Source organism: Schistocerca nitens, chromosome 11 (assembly GCF_023898315.1).
Source record: "Schistocerca nitens isolate TAMUIC-IGC-003100 chromosome 11, iqSchNite1.1, whole genome shotgun sequence".
Taxonomy (NCBI): domain Eukaryota; kingdom Metazoa; phylum Arthropoda; class Insecta; order Orthoptera; family Acrididae; genus Schistocerca; species Schistocerca nitens.
This window is the reverse complement of record NC_064624.1, coordinates 16993313-17011868: the sequence shown is the minus strand read 5'-3', so window position 1 is coordinate 17011868 and position 18556 is coordinate 16993313. Positions and strand designations below refer to the sequence as shown.

Below are 18556 nucleotides of genomic sequence, written 5' to 3'. Positions count from 1 at the left end.
TTATATTGTTCCAATACAAATGGTTAAATACAGAGTGTACATAAAGTCCAGGAGCACTTTCAATTATTTATTGCACAAGAACAAAACATTGTACAGATATCATACATATGTCATTTAGAAGAGAAACACTGAAAGTGTTTTTTTTACCCCCCCCCCCCCCCCACACACACACACATATATATACCGCTGATAGTCAGCACTAGTCACAAGGCAAGTACTGTAAGAAGCCACCGACAAGGAAGGTCATTTACCACTGGCACAACAAATTCATTACGACGGGTCACTTGTGCCTGGCAAAGAGAAGAGGACATCCCAGTGCGAGTGAAGTGAATGTGGAGCACGTACGAGAGACAGTCATAGTGAGTCCAAAGATATCAGTGTGTCGTGCATCCCATGTTTGTCAAAAAAGCTTTCAGAGTTTCTCTTCAAAATGCAATATGTATGCCATCTGTACAATGTTTAGATCAAGAAATAATTGAAAGTGTTCCCAGACTTTATGTACACCCTGTATTTGTTTAATGCAAAATTAGTAACATAGTATAAACTTTCTAAAAGTTACTATAGCTTAAAATATGGAAACAGGTTTCTGAGCACAGCAGAAGATTAATTGGGTAACCTGGACCGCCCTGTGGTGTTACACACCACACCAGAGGAGAGAGACGTAGCCCTACGTACCCTTACTGACAAACAATAATTGCACGTGAAAACCGTAAAACAAGTAATCATCGAGGAGAGCACAAATATTGTGCCCATTTCTTATTTTATTTACACACGGAGGAGTAGGCTGAAGGACGACGCATGTTTTCGAGACGGAAGGCGAATGCAGTAGTTTTGTGAGAGGAAGCAGTGGCACGAATGTAAATCCAGAAGCTCCTAGCATTGTCATCCTAATCTGGAGGAACACCGAGTCCTCAGGGAATATACATATATTTCTGACAAGAGTTATGACATCCACGCAGACAAATGAAATTTTAATGAATGGTCATTCTGATTCATTATTTCCATAGCCTTCATGTCGAATGTTACATATTGACAGAAATTTGGTGCTATTCAGTTGATGTCGATGGACAATAAGTGGCTTTTTATATGAAAGGTGTTTGTACATTATTTAAGAAAATTTGAAGCCCCAGTGTAATTTCCTTACAGCAATAACTAAAATTGAGGGAAGGAAGTCTGTTTCAGCCATACACAAGGCCACAGCGGAGCAATAAGAGGTAACAGACAAAAGCATTAAATCTTCACCAATTAAATCGTGTTCGACAAAACTGGAACATGACAAGCCTTCTGAAACAGAGAATATGTTTAAAACTGAATAACTTGAGTTTGTAGAAAAAAAAAAATTTATAGACGTCAAAATTGTGTGTCACTGGAGTAGTGCGCAAGCAAGAAGGTGGGTGCACAACACATTCTATACAGAGAAGTTTCTGAGAGAAAAAGAACATCATCATTGAAAGTTTTCAGTTTCATACAAATAAAAAATATATCGAGACACTATCCATTTCATTCAGCTGCTCTTCCAAGTCCTTTGCTGTCTCTAACAGAATTATAATGCCACTGGCAAATCTCAAAGATTTTATTTCTTCTCCCTGATCGTTAACTCCAAATTTTCCTTTGGTTTCCTTTACTATTTGCTCAGTGTACAGATGGAATAACATTGCCCATAGGCTACAATCCTATCTCGTACCCTTGTCAACCACTGCTCCCTTTTCGTGTCCCTCGTCCCATAACTGCTGTCTGGTTTCTGAGCAATTTGTATATAGCCTTTCGCTTCCTGTATTTTACCCCTGCCACCATTAGAATTTGAGGAAGAGTATTACAGTCAACACTGTCGAATGCTTTCTCTAAGCCTGCAAAAAATCTAGGTTTGTCTTTCTAAGCTATTTTCTAAGGTAAGTCACAGGGCCAGTACTGCCTCGTGTGTTCCTACATTTATCTAGAATCCAATCTGATCTTCCCAGAGGTCACGTTGTAGCAGTTTTTTCCTGCTTCTGTAAAGAGACAAATTGGTCTGGGCAAAAACCGTTACTAGGGCAAGTTTGGTACTTTTATGGCTTTAAGTTGGCATCACTGGGTTAAGCCCTGATCAGCCTCTGTATCAACATTCATTTATTTATAACATAAAAAATACATTTCGATATGGCAAGTCTGCTTGAAATGTCCGCATTAGTTGGACAATGTTCTGTTATTCATTTTTTACTTGACGAAGGCGAGAAACTAGTGAATATATACTGTACAATGTCTAAAGTTTATGGTGAAGGTTATACGAATTGTGCAAATTTTTACAAGTGGGTGGAGGAATTCAAAACTGGTCGTGACTCAGTGATTGACGAACACCGTTCTGGCCGACCAGTTGCAGTTTCAAATCCCTCACTTGAAAGTTGAGTTTATGACCTTATTCGTGCCGACCGCAGTGTGACTGTGGAAATGATAGTTGAAAAAGTTCAAGTTAGTACTGGTACAGTTCATAACATTATCTATAACAAGCCGAAGTACTGCAAAACACGTGCAAGATGGATCCCAAAGGAGTTGACGCAGCAACACAAGGAAACAAGGTTGAGAGTGTGCACAGAGCTAAAGGAACGTTATGAAAGAAAAGGTGAGCACTTCCTAAACAAAATTTTAAGTTGTGATGAAACTTGGGTTCACTGTTATGAACCAGCATCAAAAAGACAAACCACGAGTGGAAGCACACAAACTCACCTGTGAAGAAGAAATTCAAAACCCAAGCATCAGAAGGAAATGTCATACTGACGGTGTTTTGGGATGCTGAAGGTCCAGTTTTTTGTGATTATCTGGACAAACAGTGCACAATGAACAGCCAATACTGCTCGGATTTCCTTTTAAACAAGGTGAAGCCAGCCAGAGAGATGTCGTGGATCTCAGAGTAGAGGCACAATTCTCCAGCAAGACAACGCACGTACCCATATTGCTCAACTAATCCGTGAAACCACCAACAAAATGGGGTGGGAAGTACTGCCTCGTCCCTATTACAGTCCTGAGTTAGCACCCAGTTGTTTACACTTGTTTGGTGCACGGAAGGAGGCACTACATGAGAAGAGGTTCCAGGACAACGAGGACATGAAAATGTTTGTGGGAAATTGGTTCAAACATCAGGATAAAGAGTTCTTTGCAGCCGGAATAAAAATGCTCGTAGCCCGTTGAAACAAGTATATAAATGTTCAAGGAGATTATGTTGAAAAGTAGAAAACATATTGCTTTGTAAAAATAAATTCTTTTTTTCTCCAGACCAATTTGTCTCTTTAATTACTGAATGACCCTTGTATTTTGCAACCCTGACTCAATAAACTGATAATTTGATACTTTTTACACCTGCTAGCAACTGCTTCCTTTGCAATTGGAATTATAATATTCTTCTCAAAGTCTGAGGGTATTTCACCTGTCTCGTACACCTTGCACACCAGAAGGAAAAGTTCTGTCACAGCTGGGTCTTTCAAGGCTATCAAAAGCTCTCACGGAATGTTGTATACTACTGGGACATCATTTTGACTTGGGTCTTTCAGTGCACTGTCAAATTAGTCTTGCAATATGTATCCTACAGTGTTGCTTTCGAGTACATCTCCCTCGTATACACCCTCTGCTTAACGACACCAATAATGTCGAATATCATCACTGCAGCTCGGCCGACACAAAAATCGACAATAAATCCCAAAGTTCACGCTGCAGTCAGTCGCTACCAGGTGGAGCGTAAAGTTGCCCTCGCCACCGTGTACCGAACCCACCGCCTGTCGCCTTACGCGCAGTCCAATATAGTGAAGGTGCCGCGTACCTGAAGAGCACGGGGTAGTCTACGCAGTGCAGCAGGAAGGTGGCGAAGCCGGCGACGAAGACGAACTGGCCCAGCTCGAGCAGCTCCTGCAGCATCATGCAGGCGAAGCCGTGCTTCTGGTGGTAGTGGTACATGCGCGTGAAGAACGCGTCCAGGTCCTCCACGTGGTTCCAGCGTGCTGCGACAGAACGGAACAGAATGCAATCCGCACTGTAACGGGACACCGCACAGACAATTATTCGATCGAAACACCGGTACCTCGTCAGTAAGTCAGGTTGATGGCTACACGGGTACAGGGGATCAGACAAAAATATGCAAACACAAAAAACAAAACACATTACCGTGCCTAATATGGTGTAGGAAAACCTCCGGCTTTCACAACAGCTTCCAGTCATCTCCAAATGGGTAAATACACCTCCCGCACAGTTTCTGAGGAAATCTTATACAACCATTCCTGCAAAATAGTGGCAAGCTCAGATAACGATGATCGAGGTGGACCTTACTCTGTGCAGGAGACTGTAGAGGCTCAGTAATATTGTAATAATATGAGACAAGATAGATGTAACGGAACTTGAATAGCGTATTTGCCTCTATTGGTTACGGTAGAGAGATCGATGTTTCGGTCCTGTCTGTATATTTATATATAATGTTTTTTTATATATTTTTATATAATATATATATAATGTTTTTAGATATATTTTTCCCTCGTGGAATGTTTCCCTCTATTATATTTATATATAATATTGTTATAATAGAGGGAAACATTCCACGTAGGAAAAATATATCTAAAAACAAAGATGATGTGACTTACCAAATGAAAGCGCTGGCAGGTCGACAGACACACAAACGAACACAAACATACACACAAAATTCAAGCTTTCGCAACAAACTGTTGCCTCATCAGGAAAGAGGGAAGGAGAGGGAAAGACGAAAGGATGTGGGTTTTAAGGGAGAGGGTAAGGAGTCATTCCAATCCCGGGAGCGGAAAGACTTACCTTAGGGCGAAAAAAGGACAGGTATACACTTGCACACACACACATATCCATCCACACATATACAGACACAAGCAGACATATTTCCGCCTCGACTGACATCTCTGCCCAAACTTTAAATATGTCTGCTTGTGTCTGTATATGTGTGGATGGATATGTGTGTGTGAGCGCGAGTGTATACCTGTCCTTTTTTCGCCCTAAGGTAAGTCTTTCCGCTCCCGGGATTGGAATGACTCCTTACCCTCTCCCTTAAAACCAACATCCTTTCGTCTTTCCCTCTCCTTCCCTCTTTCCTGATGAGGCAACAGTTTGTTGCGAAAGCTTGAATTTTGTGTGTATGTTTGTGTTCGTTTGTGTGTCTGTCGACCTGCCAGCGCTTTCATTTGGTAAGTCACATCATCTTTATTTTTAGATATATATATAATATTGCACGAATAAAGGCTGGCTATCGTTAAAAACGCACACCGCGCAATTTGTTACGATTTGGTTGGTCATAATAATAATAACATGCTTTTGAATGCAATTAAAATATAACAGTGATACCTGTTTAGTGTTATTGGAAATAACTCAGTATAACGGTGCCTCACGGCAACAACGACAATGCCGACGACAGAGGAAGATGCGGTAGAATATCTGATACCTGGCAACTGTAACGGCCAGGGGACACGCGACAATTCGCTCTCGCACTCACAAAACCGGTCTCCGAAGATGCTAGCTGTGCAAACGGTGGCTCTATCATCTCCGAACACGGCACCACCACTGGGAAACAAACACAGTACGCTGAGACGGAACTGACCACTCGAAACTGTCATAATCAACAATAGTAATACGACCTGGCAAAATAACCGTGGGGGCCGTGGAATACCACAGTACCGCTACCCAAATCATCATTGGTAAATTAATGAGTAAGGTAGCCAATCATATAAGAAGAGGTAAAATTGGGCATATTGAAGTGTTTTGCTTTATATCAACGAAGCTGATGGTACGGCGTCATTTTTTCATTTAAAAAAAAAAAAGGTAAAGAAGTGCTAAATGTGCGTTGTGAAAAAAATATAGAGGCGAGTTTTAAATAACTACGGTATGCGATCAGTGTAACAAAAGTACATTTAGTTACACGAAATTGCGGATAGCCAAGTGTGGTCCTTAAATTGAGTACACCTACAGAGCGGTCAATTCCGGGATAAATCTATACACATCTCACGAGGGTAACAGTATTGAGACTTTTTTTTTGTTTTTTTTTTTAATTATATTGCGGACAGCTGGCTCCAATTTATGAAAAGGAGAAAAACGTTAACTTTTACGCGAACCCTTAATAATAGCGGACCAGAGAGAAAAGTGTGCAATTGTCTTACGCCTAACAGGCATTTGTGGAGGCGGTGGCTAAACTAGAAGAGTCAATTGCAAAATACTGTATCATTATCATTGACTGTTGGTGTCGAGCAACCTAAACTGTTCATCAAAGGGTTTCGATGGAACTTGGGGAGTTAGGGTTCAGGCACTCGCATATACTCCACATCAGAGTGTGAACGAGTGGTGAATGCAAAATAAAACTGTGAACAAAGTTACGTTAAATAAAACAGAAGAAACAAGACAGTGTGGTCATATCTGTTATTATTCCATAAACTGTAACGTTTCTTATCATTGTACGAAGCCTTTATAGACGATCTTTATGACAATTTGCTTCGAAGGGATCTCGTTACGAGTTAAGTTTTGGGGACCTGGTCAAGAGGGGGTAGTTCGTAGATCCTAAACTACTGCAGCTACTCTGGAATCAGGTGCTACCGTGACCGTTGTGTGTTGTCAGTGACTTAAAGTTAGCATATCTCACGCTCTTAAGATCGACGCGCCTTTCCACTCGGTATAACGGTGCCTCACGGCAACAACGACAATGCCGACGACAGAGGAAGATGCGGTAGAATATCTGATACCTGGCAACTGTAACGGCCAGGGGACACGCGACAATTCGCCCTCGCGCTCACAAAACCGGTCTCCGAAGATGCTAGCTGTGCAAACGGTGGCTCTATCATCTCCGAACATGGCACCACCACTGGGAAACAAACACAGTACGCTGAGACGGAACTGACCACTCGAAACTGTCATAATCAACAATAGTAATACGACCTGGCAAAATAACCGTGGGGGCCGTGGAATACCACAGTACCGCTACCCAAATCATCATTGGTCCCCCGTCACTCTCCAAGAATATAGGAACAGTGTGAAACCACATTCATCCGACCTAATTACTTTCTTCCACTGCTCCACAATTTTACGACTTGGGCACCACATTTTCTCGCTACGGGGCATTCACATCACACTGACGTGCAGTTTTGCCATTCCAGCCTGCTCTACTATTGCCTGCTTACAGAGCTCCGCTCGTGTCGCTTCGGTGCCAATAGGGTTCACGAGTGCAACATTCGGTTCTGCAATGACTTTTGCAGATTTCATCCTCTTAATTTTCATCAGAATGTGCTTCGACGACCACCTGTCACGATCGCTCGACACACATTTTTGTCCGCGTCGTGACTTGGTGGACAATATTTTTTCGCTTTCCCTGTATACAGTACGAGTCTTTGATATGGTGTCTCTCAAAATGTCAAACACTTCAGTTATCTCGAATGAGATTTTCACTCTGCAGCAGAGTGAGCACTCATATGAAACTTCCTGGCACATTGAAACTGTGCGCCCGACCGAGACTCGAACTCGGGACCTATGCCTTCCGCGGCCTTCTCATTCTGGAAACATCCCCCAGGCTGTGGCCAAGCCATGTCTCCGCAATACCCTTTCTTTCAGGGTGCTAGTTCTGCAAGGTTCGCAGGAGAGCTTCTGTTAAGTTTGGAAGGTAGGAGACGAGATACTGGCAGAAGTGAAGCTGTGAGGACCGGACGTGAGTCGTGCTTCGGTAGCTCAGTTGGTAGAGCACTTGCCCACGAAAGGCAAACGTCCCGAGTTCGAGACTCGGTCGGGCACACAGTTTTAATCTGTCAGGAAGTTTCACTTCAGTTATCTCGGTTACAGAGGCACCCACGGTAATGGCACCGACAATATGCCGTGTCCAAATGAACTGGACTCCAATGTAATGCAGTAGCAGCTACACATAATACTGTTCTCACTGACACTTTCAGTGTATTGCAGACATTGTGGAGGTGTCATTTGCGGTCAAATACGGCACCACAGCCCGTAGCCTCAGCCGGTATATGTACCGATGTTCGAGCACACACTTCTTGCTGAATTTCCGTATTTTTGTCAGACTCCTGTACATAGGAGATGATTTTGCTAAATGTCAACAAACCGTAGGAAATGGTGTTCAAGAGGAAAAGGAGCAACAGAGGTGACAGGTATATCCACACGAAGGTGGGGGGAAAAAAGAGCTTTGACAGCTGTAGTGATACAGAATTTAGGCTGCACCACTGTCGATTTTTCTGCCTCCGCGATATATGATAAAGTATGTTTTATAATCTACTTTTACACACAGTAGTGAATTTTTTGATTTTTAATTGTTATTTGTACAAGACTATAAAATATTTATAATTTTTATTTAACTTTCTCGAACACAAAATTTCTTGAATAGAATTACAAGTTTTGGCTACACAATACCCATCTTCATAATCTACAATGGGAGTAAAACAAATTACATTATTAACTACCACATTAAAAGAACAAAAACAAATGATGCAAGTTATAACAAAAACATGATTTGCCTCTCATTCGGTTGTACTGCAAGAAGTCATAATGAGTGAAAATAACACAAGTCAAAACTGCCATGCATGCTTCAACTGGTTATGTATAGGATTCAAAGCTACCCCAGACATCATTGATGCATGCATAATGTTCAAACAATTAGAATTAGGCCTTCATCAAATAGTTGGAAAGTACACTGGGAGGTGTGTAGCTGCTGTGGACTGTGGATAGATCTGCACCACAGGGGACTGTATAGACATGCATAAAAAAAAGTTTTGCATCACCCCGGTTCCCAGAACTCCTGAAGATAGACGCTGACTGTGGATATTTTATCACAGACACAGTCCTTTTCACTGTTCAAAGATGTCACTGAACCCGCCCAAAGATGTAAACAACCATGATGAGCAGTGCCTATTAGACGGAGGGGTTCGACAGCTGATTAGTTCCAGTCATTCCACCAGGAAGGAGGTACACGGCTCGCGTTGTCTGTACTTCAACCGTGCCTAGACAGTCAATACCACGATCCGCATTGATCGCATCCGCATTGTTACTTTGTGCCAGGAAGGGCTTTCAACAAGGGAAGTGTCCAGGCATCTCCGAGTGAACCAAAGCGATGTCGTTTGGGTGCCGAGGAGATACAGAGAGACAGGAACTGTCGATGACATTCCTCGCTCAGGCCGCCCGAAGGCTACTGCTGCAGTGGACGACTGCTACGTACGGGTTGCAGCTCGGAGGAACCCTGAGAGCAATGCCACCACGTTGAATAATGCTTTTTGGGCAGCTGCACGATGTTTTGTTACGACTCAAACTGTGCACAATAGGTTGCACGATGCGCATCTTCACTCCCGACTTCCTTGGCGAGGTCCGTCTTTGCAACCACGACACCGTGCAGCGCGGTACAGATGTGCCCGACAACACGCCAAATGGACCACTCGGGATTGGCATCACGTTCTCTTCACCGACGAGTGTCGCATATGCCTTCGACCAGACAATCGTCGGAGACGTGTTTGGAGGCAACCCGGTCAGGGTGAACGCCTCAGACACACTGTGTGGCGAGTGCAGCAAGGTGGAGGTTCCCCGCTGTTTTGGGGTGGCACTATGTGTGGCCAACGTACACCACTGTTTGTCACGGAAGGTGCCGTAATGGCTGTACGATATGTGAATGCCATCATCCGACCGACAGTGCAACAATATCGGCAGCATATTGACGAGGCATTTGTCTTCATTGATGACAATTCGCACCCCCACTGTGCACATCTTGCGAATGATTTCCTTCAGGGTAAGGACGTCACTTGACTAGAGTGCCCAGCATGTTTTCCAGACCTGAGCCCTATCAAACCTGCCCGGGATAGATTGAAAAGGGCTGTTTATTGTTGACGTGGTCCATCAACCACTGTGAGATATCTACGCTGAATCACCATTGTGGAGTGGGACAATCTGGACCAAAAGTGCCACGATAAACTTGTGGATGGTATACCGCGACAAATACAGGCATGCATCGATGCAAGAGGACGTGCTACTGGGTATTAGAGGTACTGAGGTGTACAGCAATCTGAACCACCACCTCTGAAGGTCTAACTGTATGGTGGTATAACATGCAATGTGTGGTTTTCATGAGCAATAAAATGAGCAGAAATGATGTTTATGTTGATCTCTATCCCAACTTTCTGCACAGGTTCCGGAACTCTCGGAACTGAGGTGATGCAAAACTTGTTTTCATGTGTGTATTTATGTGCACACAGTCATTCTCTATTGCTATGACTGCCTTCTTGCTTTACCTAAGTTAATTCTATTTTTATCTTAATTCGTGCATACATGTCACTCTGCTTTTCCATCAGCCAGATGACATTTGTTTATTCTTCATTTCTAGTATTTTTTATGCCGGTGTTCATTTTTGATGTGAAATATACCCCCGGCACTAATTTTAGTGCATGTTTTTAACATTTTATACATTATCTCTTTTCCAAATTTATGCTATTCAATCATCTCAGTAATATGGAATATGACCGTACCAGTTATGCGTAACTTTGTCCTCTCCATGTACTTTCAGATTATCTGATGAAGCCCTACCTGGGTGAAATGAGAAATAAATAATTTACAAATTTGAAACTCCTGATTGCTTTTACAGTTGAATTAAAAAGGAAGTTGATTTAGAAGTACAGTCTGGTTTTTTTTAAATATTCCAGTGTAACTGGATAGATAAAAAATTCTACTCGCCAAGTGGCAGCAAGAGAACATACATATAAGGGCATTTAAATCTGCAAGCTTTTGGAGCCAGAGGCTCCTCCTCCTGCCAGAAGGACTGAAGGGAAAGGACAAGGGGCAAAGGTAAAGGACTGCTGAGGTCTAGGAAATTAGAAGAGTTTTGAAAAGTTGCCCAAAACCCTGGGACGCAGGAGGCTTACCGGACTGGATCTGCTAAGTCACCCCTGATCCATGGTTTTCGGTGACTTTTCAAAACTCTTCCCATTACCCAGACATCACAGTCCTTTTCCTTCACCCCTGTACCTTCCTCTCCAACCCCACAACGGTACAGACTCGACCCGACTCGCTGCGCGCACACACTCACCGCGGCCACTCTCGGGCACAACGTGGATCATGACTCCGCTCTCCTGGGGCGTCTCGTCACCGGTGTCCGCCGGGTCAGCCCCGAAGGGCTGCAGCGGCTGGTAGCTCGCCTCCAGAGTGGCCGTCATCCTGACGGTCGGCCGGTCTCCACTTCACGGACTGCGAGGCCTCCCCTGGAAACAGAAATGACCGTTATCTGTGCAAATTTTTATTTTTTTTGCTAACACTACAATCTGGACACAGAAAATGTTATCAAGAGTTGTGACTCTCAAAAAATGAAGTAAGACTGGATGATTCACTACACTACCTTATGTTTATGGCAATGATGTAAACAATAGATGAAATTATCATTATGAGGGGGACTAACTTTTACAAATCATTCGTCATTCAGTTTAGAATTTTTTATAGTAGCTGTGTTTGCAGACAAAAATCACTGGCTTTCAGGTCTGCCATTATGCAAACAATTTTTTTTATATAAACTCAAACAAGTATCAGCACCTGTGTGCTGTCATCATTGGTTATTCTTTATTCAGTTCTGCAAAAATGTGAGCATGCTATAAATAATACACTATGTGATCAAAAGTATCCAGACACCACCAAAAAAATACATTTTTCATATTAGGTGCATTGTGCTGCCACCTACTGCCAGGTACTCCATATCGGTGACCTCAGTAGTCATTAGACATCGTGAGAGAGCAGAATGGAGGGCTCCACAGAACTCGTGGACTTCGAACGTGGTCAGGTGATTGGGTGTCACTTGTGTCATACGTCTGTACGCCATATTTCCACACTCCTAAACAACCCTAGGTCCACTGTTTCCGAAGTGATAGCGAAGTGTAAATGTGAAGGGATGCATACAGCACAAAAGCGCATAGGCCAACCTCATCTGTTGGCTGTCACAGCTCGCCGACAGTTGAATGTCGTAATGTGTAATGGGCAGACATTCATCCAGAACATCACACAGGTATTCCAAACTGCATCTGGATCCACTGCAATTACTATGATAGTTAGGTGGGAGGTGAGAAAACTTGGATTTCATTGTCGAGCGGCTGCTCAAAAGCCACACATCATGCCGGTAAATGCCAAACAACACGTCACTTGATGTAAGGAGCAGAAACATTGGATGATTGAACAGTGGTAAAACACTGTGTGGAATGACAAATCAGGGTACACAATGTGGCGATCCGATGGCAGGGTGTGGGTCTGGTGAATGCCCGGTGAACGTCATCTGCCAGCGTGTGTAGTGCCAACAGCAAAAGTCTGAGGTGGTGGTGTTATGGTGTGGTCATGTTTTTCAAGGAGGGGGCTTGTACCCCTTGTTCCGTGTGGCACTCTCACAGCACAGACCTACATTGATGTTTTAAGCACCTTCTTGTTTGCCACGGTTGAAGAGCAATTCGGGGATGGTGATTGCATCTTTCAACACGATCGAGCAGCTTTTATAATGCACGGCGTGTGCCGGAGGGGTTACACGACAATAACATCCCTGTAATGGACTGGCCTGCACAGAATCCTGACCTAAATCCTGTATTACACCTTTGGTATGTTTCGGAACACCGACTTCGTGCCAGGCCTCGCCAACCAATATCGATACCTCTCCTCAGTGCAGCACTCAATGAAGAATGGGCTGCCATTCCGCAAGAAAACTTCCAGCACCTGATTGAAGGTATGTCTGCAACAGTGGAAGCTGTCATCAAGGCTAAGGGTGGGCCAACACCATACCGAATTCCAGAATTACCGATGGTGGGCGCCACGAACTTGTAAACCATTTTCAGCCAGGTGTCCGGATACTTTTGATCACATAGTGTCACTATTCTAACAAAATTAGGCTTGAACACAGATTTTGTCTGTTGTTGTTATTACCTTAATTTTCACTACATTATTAGGTTATGCAGGACACTTCACACATTACTGTATATTCATAACTTGTCATCTGCAGTAAAATGATATAGCTCCGAGTTTGAATGGAAAGTTATCAGCTCACTTTATCTATAAACGTAATTTTACTGCACAAAGAGGCCATACCTTGTGATTCACTGCAGTTAGTTTCGAAATATCTGTTCTGATCTGTTGTTGAAATCCACAGACACAAAAATTGTGAAAGACTGTTACTCAAGAGCAAGGTCACCTGTTTGTAGGAGGACTGGTCAAGGTCGACAGGGGGGACACGGAGTATTTTTAATATCTAGGAGGACGAATGGCAACGTGTGAGTTGCAATAAAATAGTTGCAGTTCCGCCCTGTTAATAACCTACATAACACCAATTTTTAAATCATTTTCTCGAAAGAAAAGCACCTGACTACACTATGATTCTTCCTTTCCTCGGGAACTAGGGAAAGGGGAGTGGGGGGTAGGGGGTGGGGTGTGGGGAGGACATGGACACGCCTGAGTGCTCACAAGTGGGATTCCGCAAAACATCTGTCACTTTTTTGTATACATTTCAACAGTAGATCTCTCTTCTTTTTCTTGTATCGTTGTCCCACATTGCAACAAGGTTCAGCATTGTTATTAATGAATTTGGCATGGTTAATTTAAGGGATGTGTACCGCAACTGCCTGTGTGTAGTATTAATCAACAGGTGAACAAAAGCGAAAGTTTTCTTAATGTCTGCAAATCCTTTAACTGAGGCGCGACTCGGGCACCAGCCCAGCACTCACCTAATGGAATGTGGAAAACCGCCTAAAAACCACTTCCAAGCATGCCGGCACACTGACCCTCCTCGTTAATCTGCCAAGCTGATCTCATTCGATCCGGGGCCAGTGCATTTCCCCGTCCCACAAGCACAACTATAACAAGGGTAGCTATCTGGGCTGCGTGAATTTCAACAACAGACAAAAACAGGTATTTCGAAACTAGCTGTAAGCAATAACAAAACACAGTAGCAAAACAGTTTTGTGCAACAAAACTACATTTTCATATAAAGTCATTTGTTAATCAGCAAAACTCACAGCAACACCATTTAATTGCAGATGACAAGTTACCAGTATACAGTAATGCACACAGGGTTCTGCATAAACCAATAGTCTAGAGAAAATTAACGTAATGACAACAATAGGCAGAAACATGTTTAAGCTTAATTTTGTTAGAATAATTATTAGTTGAAACATGTTAACATTTTACAGAACTCAATAAAGAATACCTCTGATGACAGCACAGGTGGTGAAACGGGTTTGGGATTACACAACAAAACAGTTGTTTGCGTGATACGTGGATGAGAAATTGAGTAAGAATACTATACAAAGCCGTTCTGGTGCTGGCATATGCAGACGATAATGGTGTAATTGTACAAACTCACTGATGTACTTATGTCGTTACCAATATTCCTCCTTTCACAAAAAATGGCTAATAGCACGACAATAACACTAAGACCTAAGTCGACCTTAGCGAGACCTCGAAGTGTAAACATTAATACACAAAGGATTCAGACACGTGCATACCTATGTATTCAACAACTTACCAAACCCCATTTAGTGTCTTTTAGATAATGAGGTGTAGTTTAAATCTGAAGTAAAGAACTTCCAAAGGGGAAACTCCTACTCAACTGAAAAATATCTTCACAGACACTCTAAAATTTGATGATTTAGATTAATACATAGCTAGAATTATAAGGTATGTCCAAATGAAAACGAGGCTACAGTTATATGTAACACTATTACAACTATTGTTCATGTGGAACTGTACAGGTTTACATAATTGCCACAGACATCGACATCGTTCCCAGCACACAGGACAGAGCGGATAGCTTCAGTGAAGAAACTCCTGGGCTGCGGACAGATCCACATTCCTGCAGTGTTGTGCACTTCCTTGTCACAAGTTAACCTCTAACCTTTCAGAGATCATTTTAAGGGACCAAAAATCTGCGAGTCACACGGGGAGATGCCGAGGCCGTAAAGAGGACATTCGAGGACTGCTCGTCAATACTTTTGAAAGAGCTCGAGCGTCTTTTTGACGCCGTGTGGTCAAATGCTGTCCTGGAGAAGCACTACGCATTACGAGAGCTGGCTGCTGCACTCTTTCTCGATGTCCCGCTCGTGCCTCGGCGACGTATCGCAATACTGCTCGGCATTAACTGTCGCAACCTGTGGTAGCCGGTCGACAAGTAGTTCTCCTACTCTGTCGAAAAAGAAATTGAACGTCACTTTTCCGGCCTTGGGGGATGAGGGATGCCATCAATCTGTGTTCGTCCTTTGAAAGCGGCATCAAAGTGGTGGCACCAAGTTTCATCACGTGTCACAATACGAGTGACAAAATCTGTTCCTCACTCTGCATATCCCGATAGACCGATGGGGCAAACACTCATTCTTCTGTTTCTCTAAAAGATGCTTGGGCACCTACTGTGCACCAGCTTTTCCAAATGGAACTTCTCACTGATTACAAATGTGAGGTGGAAAACAAAAGTTAACTTGTGAGGAAGGTGTCAGAAAGGACATAAGGAAAACTGGAATTCGGAAACAGAGGAGTTGAGGAAACTTTGGGGTTCGCCGATGACATTGTAATTCTGTCAGAGACAGCAAAGGACTTGGAAGAGCAGTTGAACGGAATGGACAGTGTCTTGAAATGAGGATATAAGATGAACATCAACAAAAGCAAAACGAGGATAATGGAATGTAGTCAAATTAAATCGGGTGATGCTGAGGGAATTAAATTAGGAAATGAGACACTTAAAGTAGTAAAGGAGTTTTGCTATTTAGGGAGTAAAATAACTGATGATGCTCGAAGTAGAGAGGATATAAAATGTAGACTGGCAATGGCAAGGAAATCGTTTCTGAAGAAGAGAAATTTGTTAACGTCGAGTATAGATTTAAGTGTCAGGAAGTCGTTTCTGAAAGTATTTGTATGGAGTGTAGCCACGTATGGAAGTGAAACATGGACGATAACTAGTTTGGACAAGAAGAGAATAGAAGCTTTGGAAATGTTGTGCTACAGAAGAATGCTGAAGGTAAGGTGGGTAGATCACATAACTAATGAGGAGGTATTGAATAGGATTGGGGAGAAGAGAAGTTTGTGGCACAACTTGACTAGAAGAAGGGAACGGTTGGTAGGACATGTTTTGAGGCATCAAGGGATCACAAATTTAGCATTGGAGGACAGCATGGAGGGTAAAAATCGTAGAGGGAGACCAAGAGATGAATACGCTAAGCAGATTCAGAAGGATGTAGGTTGCAGTAGGTACTGGGAGATGAAGAAGCTTGCACAGGATAGAGTAGCATGGAGAGCTGCATCAAACCAGTCTCAGGACTGAAGACCACAACAACAACAACAACAGGAGTTGAGGACTAAAACATGAAAGAATGAGATATTCGTGGAAAGCCAAGGCTCAGAGGAGGCTGTCGAGTCACTGACGGTGATGACCCGACAGATATTTTTGTGCGAAAAAATGTACTTAGACCACTCGGTCAAAAGTATCTGGACACTTACTAGTTGACTTTAATACAGGGCGTGTCACCTCCTGTCTTCGTGACAAGTTTAACTCTGCCGGGGACACTTTCAGTGCGGTACCCCAGTGCCTGCGAAGGAACGGCAGCCCATTCTCCGAGAGCCGAGACTAGAAAAGGTAGTGAAGTCGAACGCCAGGATACAAACCGAAGTCGATGTTCCAATTCGTCCCAGAGGTGCCACACGGGGTGCAGTTGGCACTCGGGGTGGGCCAGTCAATTTCGGGAATGCCGCCACCCACAAACCGCACCCTCACAGATGCCGCTATACGACAGGATGCACTGCCGTGCCGATCGTTTTCTCCGAACTGTTCCCCTACTGTCCAAATTACACGGCGGTGTAAAATGGTTCAAATTCTTCTGTATTTAACGTTTTGTTAAGTGTAATAAGAGGACCACACTCTAACCACGAAAAACATTTCCGTACCGTAACACTACCCGCTCCGCACTTCACTGTCGGCATTACACGTGATGGCAAATAAGTCCTCCAAGTGTTTGTGAAACCTGAACCCTCCGTCGGACTGTCACAGGGTATAGGACCGTTCGTCACTCTGTATCATTCATTTCCAGCCACCCCTTGTCCAGTGGCATCACTCTTTACACTGTTTCGAATGCCGCTTAGTGCCCATTACAGAAATGCGCGGCTTACGAGCAGCTGCTCGACCTGTGCAGCCCACTCTCCTTAACTCTCTAGACACAGCCATCGTGTGAGCTGAACTGCCGCTAGCACTTCGAGTGATTTCTCCTACAGATTTCGTGCGATGTTTTACGACCGCCTTCGGCATCACTCTACGGTCCCCACCGGTCGATACGCGAGGTCTGGCCCGTCTCCGATTCGCGGCAGCCATTTCTTCAAATTTCGACTTCACGATCGCATCACCGACAGTCGACTGTGGCAGCTTCAGAGATGTCGAAATATCTCTGACGGATCTGTTACTCGTGTGGCATCTGCCGACCGGACCACAACTGAAGGCACCGAGCTCTCCCGACTGACCCGTTCCACCGCTTCTGTCACCGTACAGAGCGCGTGGTACTCCCCGCCACTGTTCCAACTGCACCTCGTGACATCTAGTGGCCGATTGTCCGTTACGTGTTACTGTTTTTTGAACAAGTACTCGTCACGCAGGATCGGACAGAGTACCTGCCACTTACATCGCTATTTATTATTTACTTTTGCGAGCTCAATTTGGGGGAAATTAGCCCACTGTCTAACATTACTGAAGAATTTGGAATGTTTATGCACACGGAGCAAACTGCCTCCCACAAGCACACTGTTTTTCACTTTATAATCCACCATTCGCAGTAATTTCTGTGATCCACCACTGTCTACATTTCAATCCTGTAGGGGTCACGAAGACGAGACCTGGCCGATTGCAGCATGCACAGAAGTGCTTAATCAATCTTTCTTCCTGCACTCCGTACGTGACTGGAATGGGAAGGAGCTCTAATAACGGTACAGAGAGAAGTAACCTCTGCTGTGCATTTCACAGTGGTTTGCAAAGCACGGATGTAGATACAATTTTGAACAAGATGTGCACACAATTGAAGCAGAAACAAAATAGGCTATATTATACACTGACAGAAAAGAAATTGCAACACCAAAAAAATTAATGTAGAGCAAGGAAATTTCAGTACATCTGTCTACATAACATATTTAAATGATCAACATTGCAAGATCACAGATTAGCGGTAACGCGAAGTATGTCACTGCAAACGCAAAATGTTTGTACGTGAATAACCGATGTAACTGAAGAATGTTGAATGCAAGCATGCAAACGTGTCAAACAAATGCTGCGTATTAATTAGTGGGATAGAATACCGTGCATGTTACACTCGGTCAGTCAACATAGGGACGGTTAATTCGGTCTGTGGATGACGCCGGAGTCGTCTTCCGACGATATCCAGTATGTGCTCGATTGGAGACACGTCTGGCGATCGAGCAGGCCGAGGCAACGTGCCAACACACTGCAGAGCATGTCGAGTTACAACAGCGGTACGCAGGTAAGCATTATCCCATTGGAAAATACCCCCACCCCCTCCCAAATGCTGTTCACAAATGGCAGCAAAACAGGTTGAATCACCACATTGAAGAACAA

At 43.6% G+C, this 18556-nt stretch overlaps 1 protein-coding gene across 2 annotated transcripts in view; it reads right to left on the bottom strand.

Moving 5' to 3' along the window:
• The window catches only part of LOC126212913 (autophagy-related protein 9A), a 145847-nt gene that overhangs the window by 117889 nt on the left and 9402 nt on the right, over window positions 1–18556 (bottom strand). For both annotated transcript variants that reach the window (XM_049940418.1, XM_049940419.1), the window contains exons 2-3: window positions 11027–11198; window positions 3788–3965 (exon numbers count right to left, since the gene is read on the bottom strand). In XM_049940418.1, the coding sequence (XP_049796375.1) occupies window positions 3788–3965; window positions 11027–11153 (305 nt within the window). In that variant the 5' untranslated portion in view covers window positions 11154–11198. The remainder of the gene's footprint in view (window positions 1–3787; window positions 3966–11026; window positions 11199–18556) is intronic.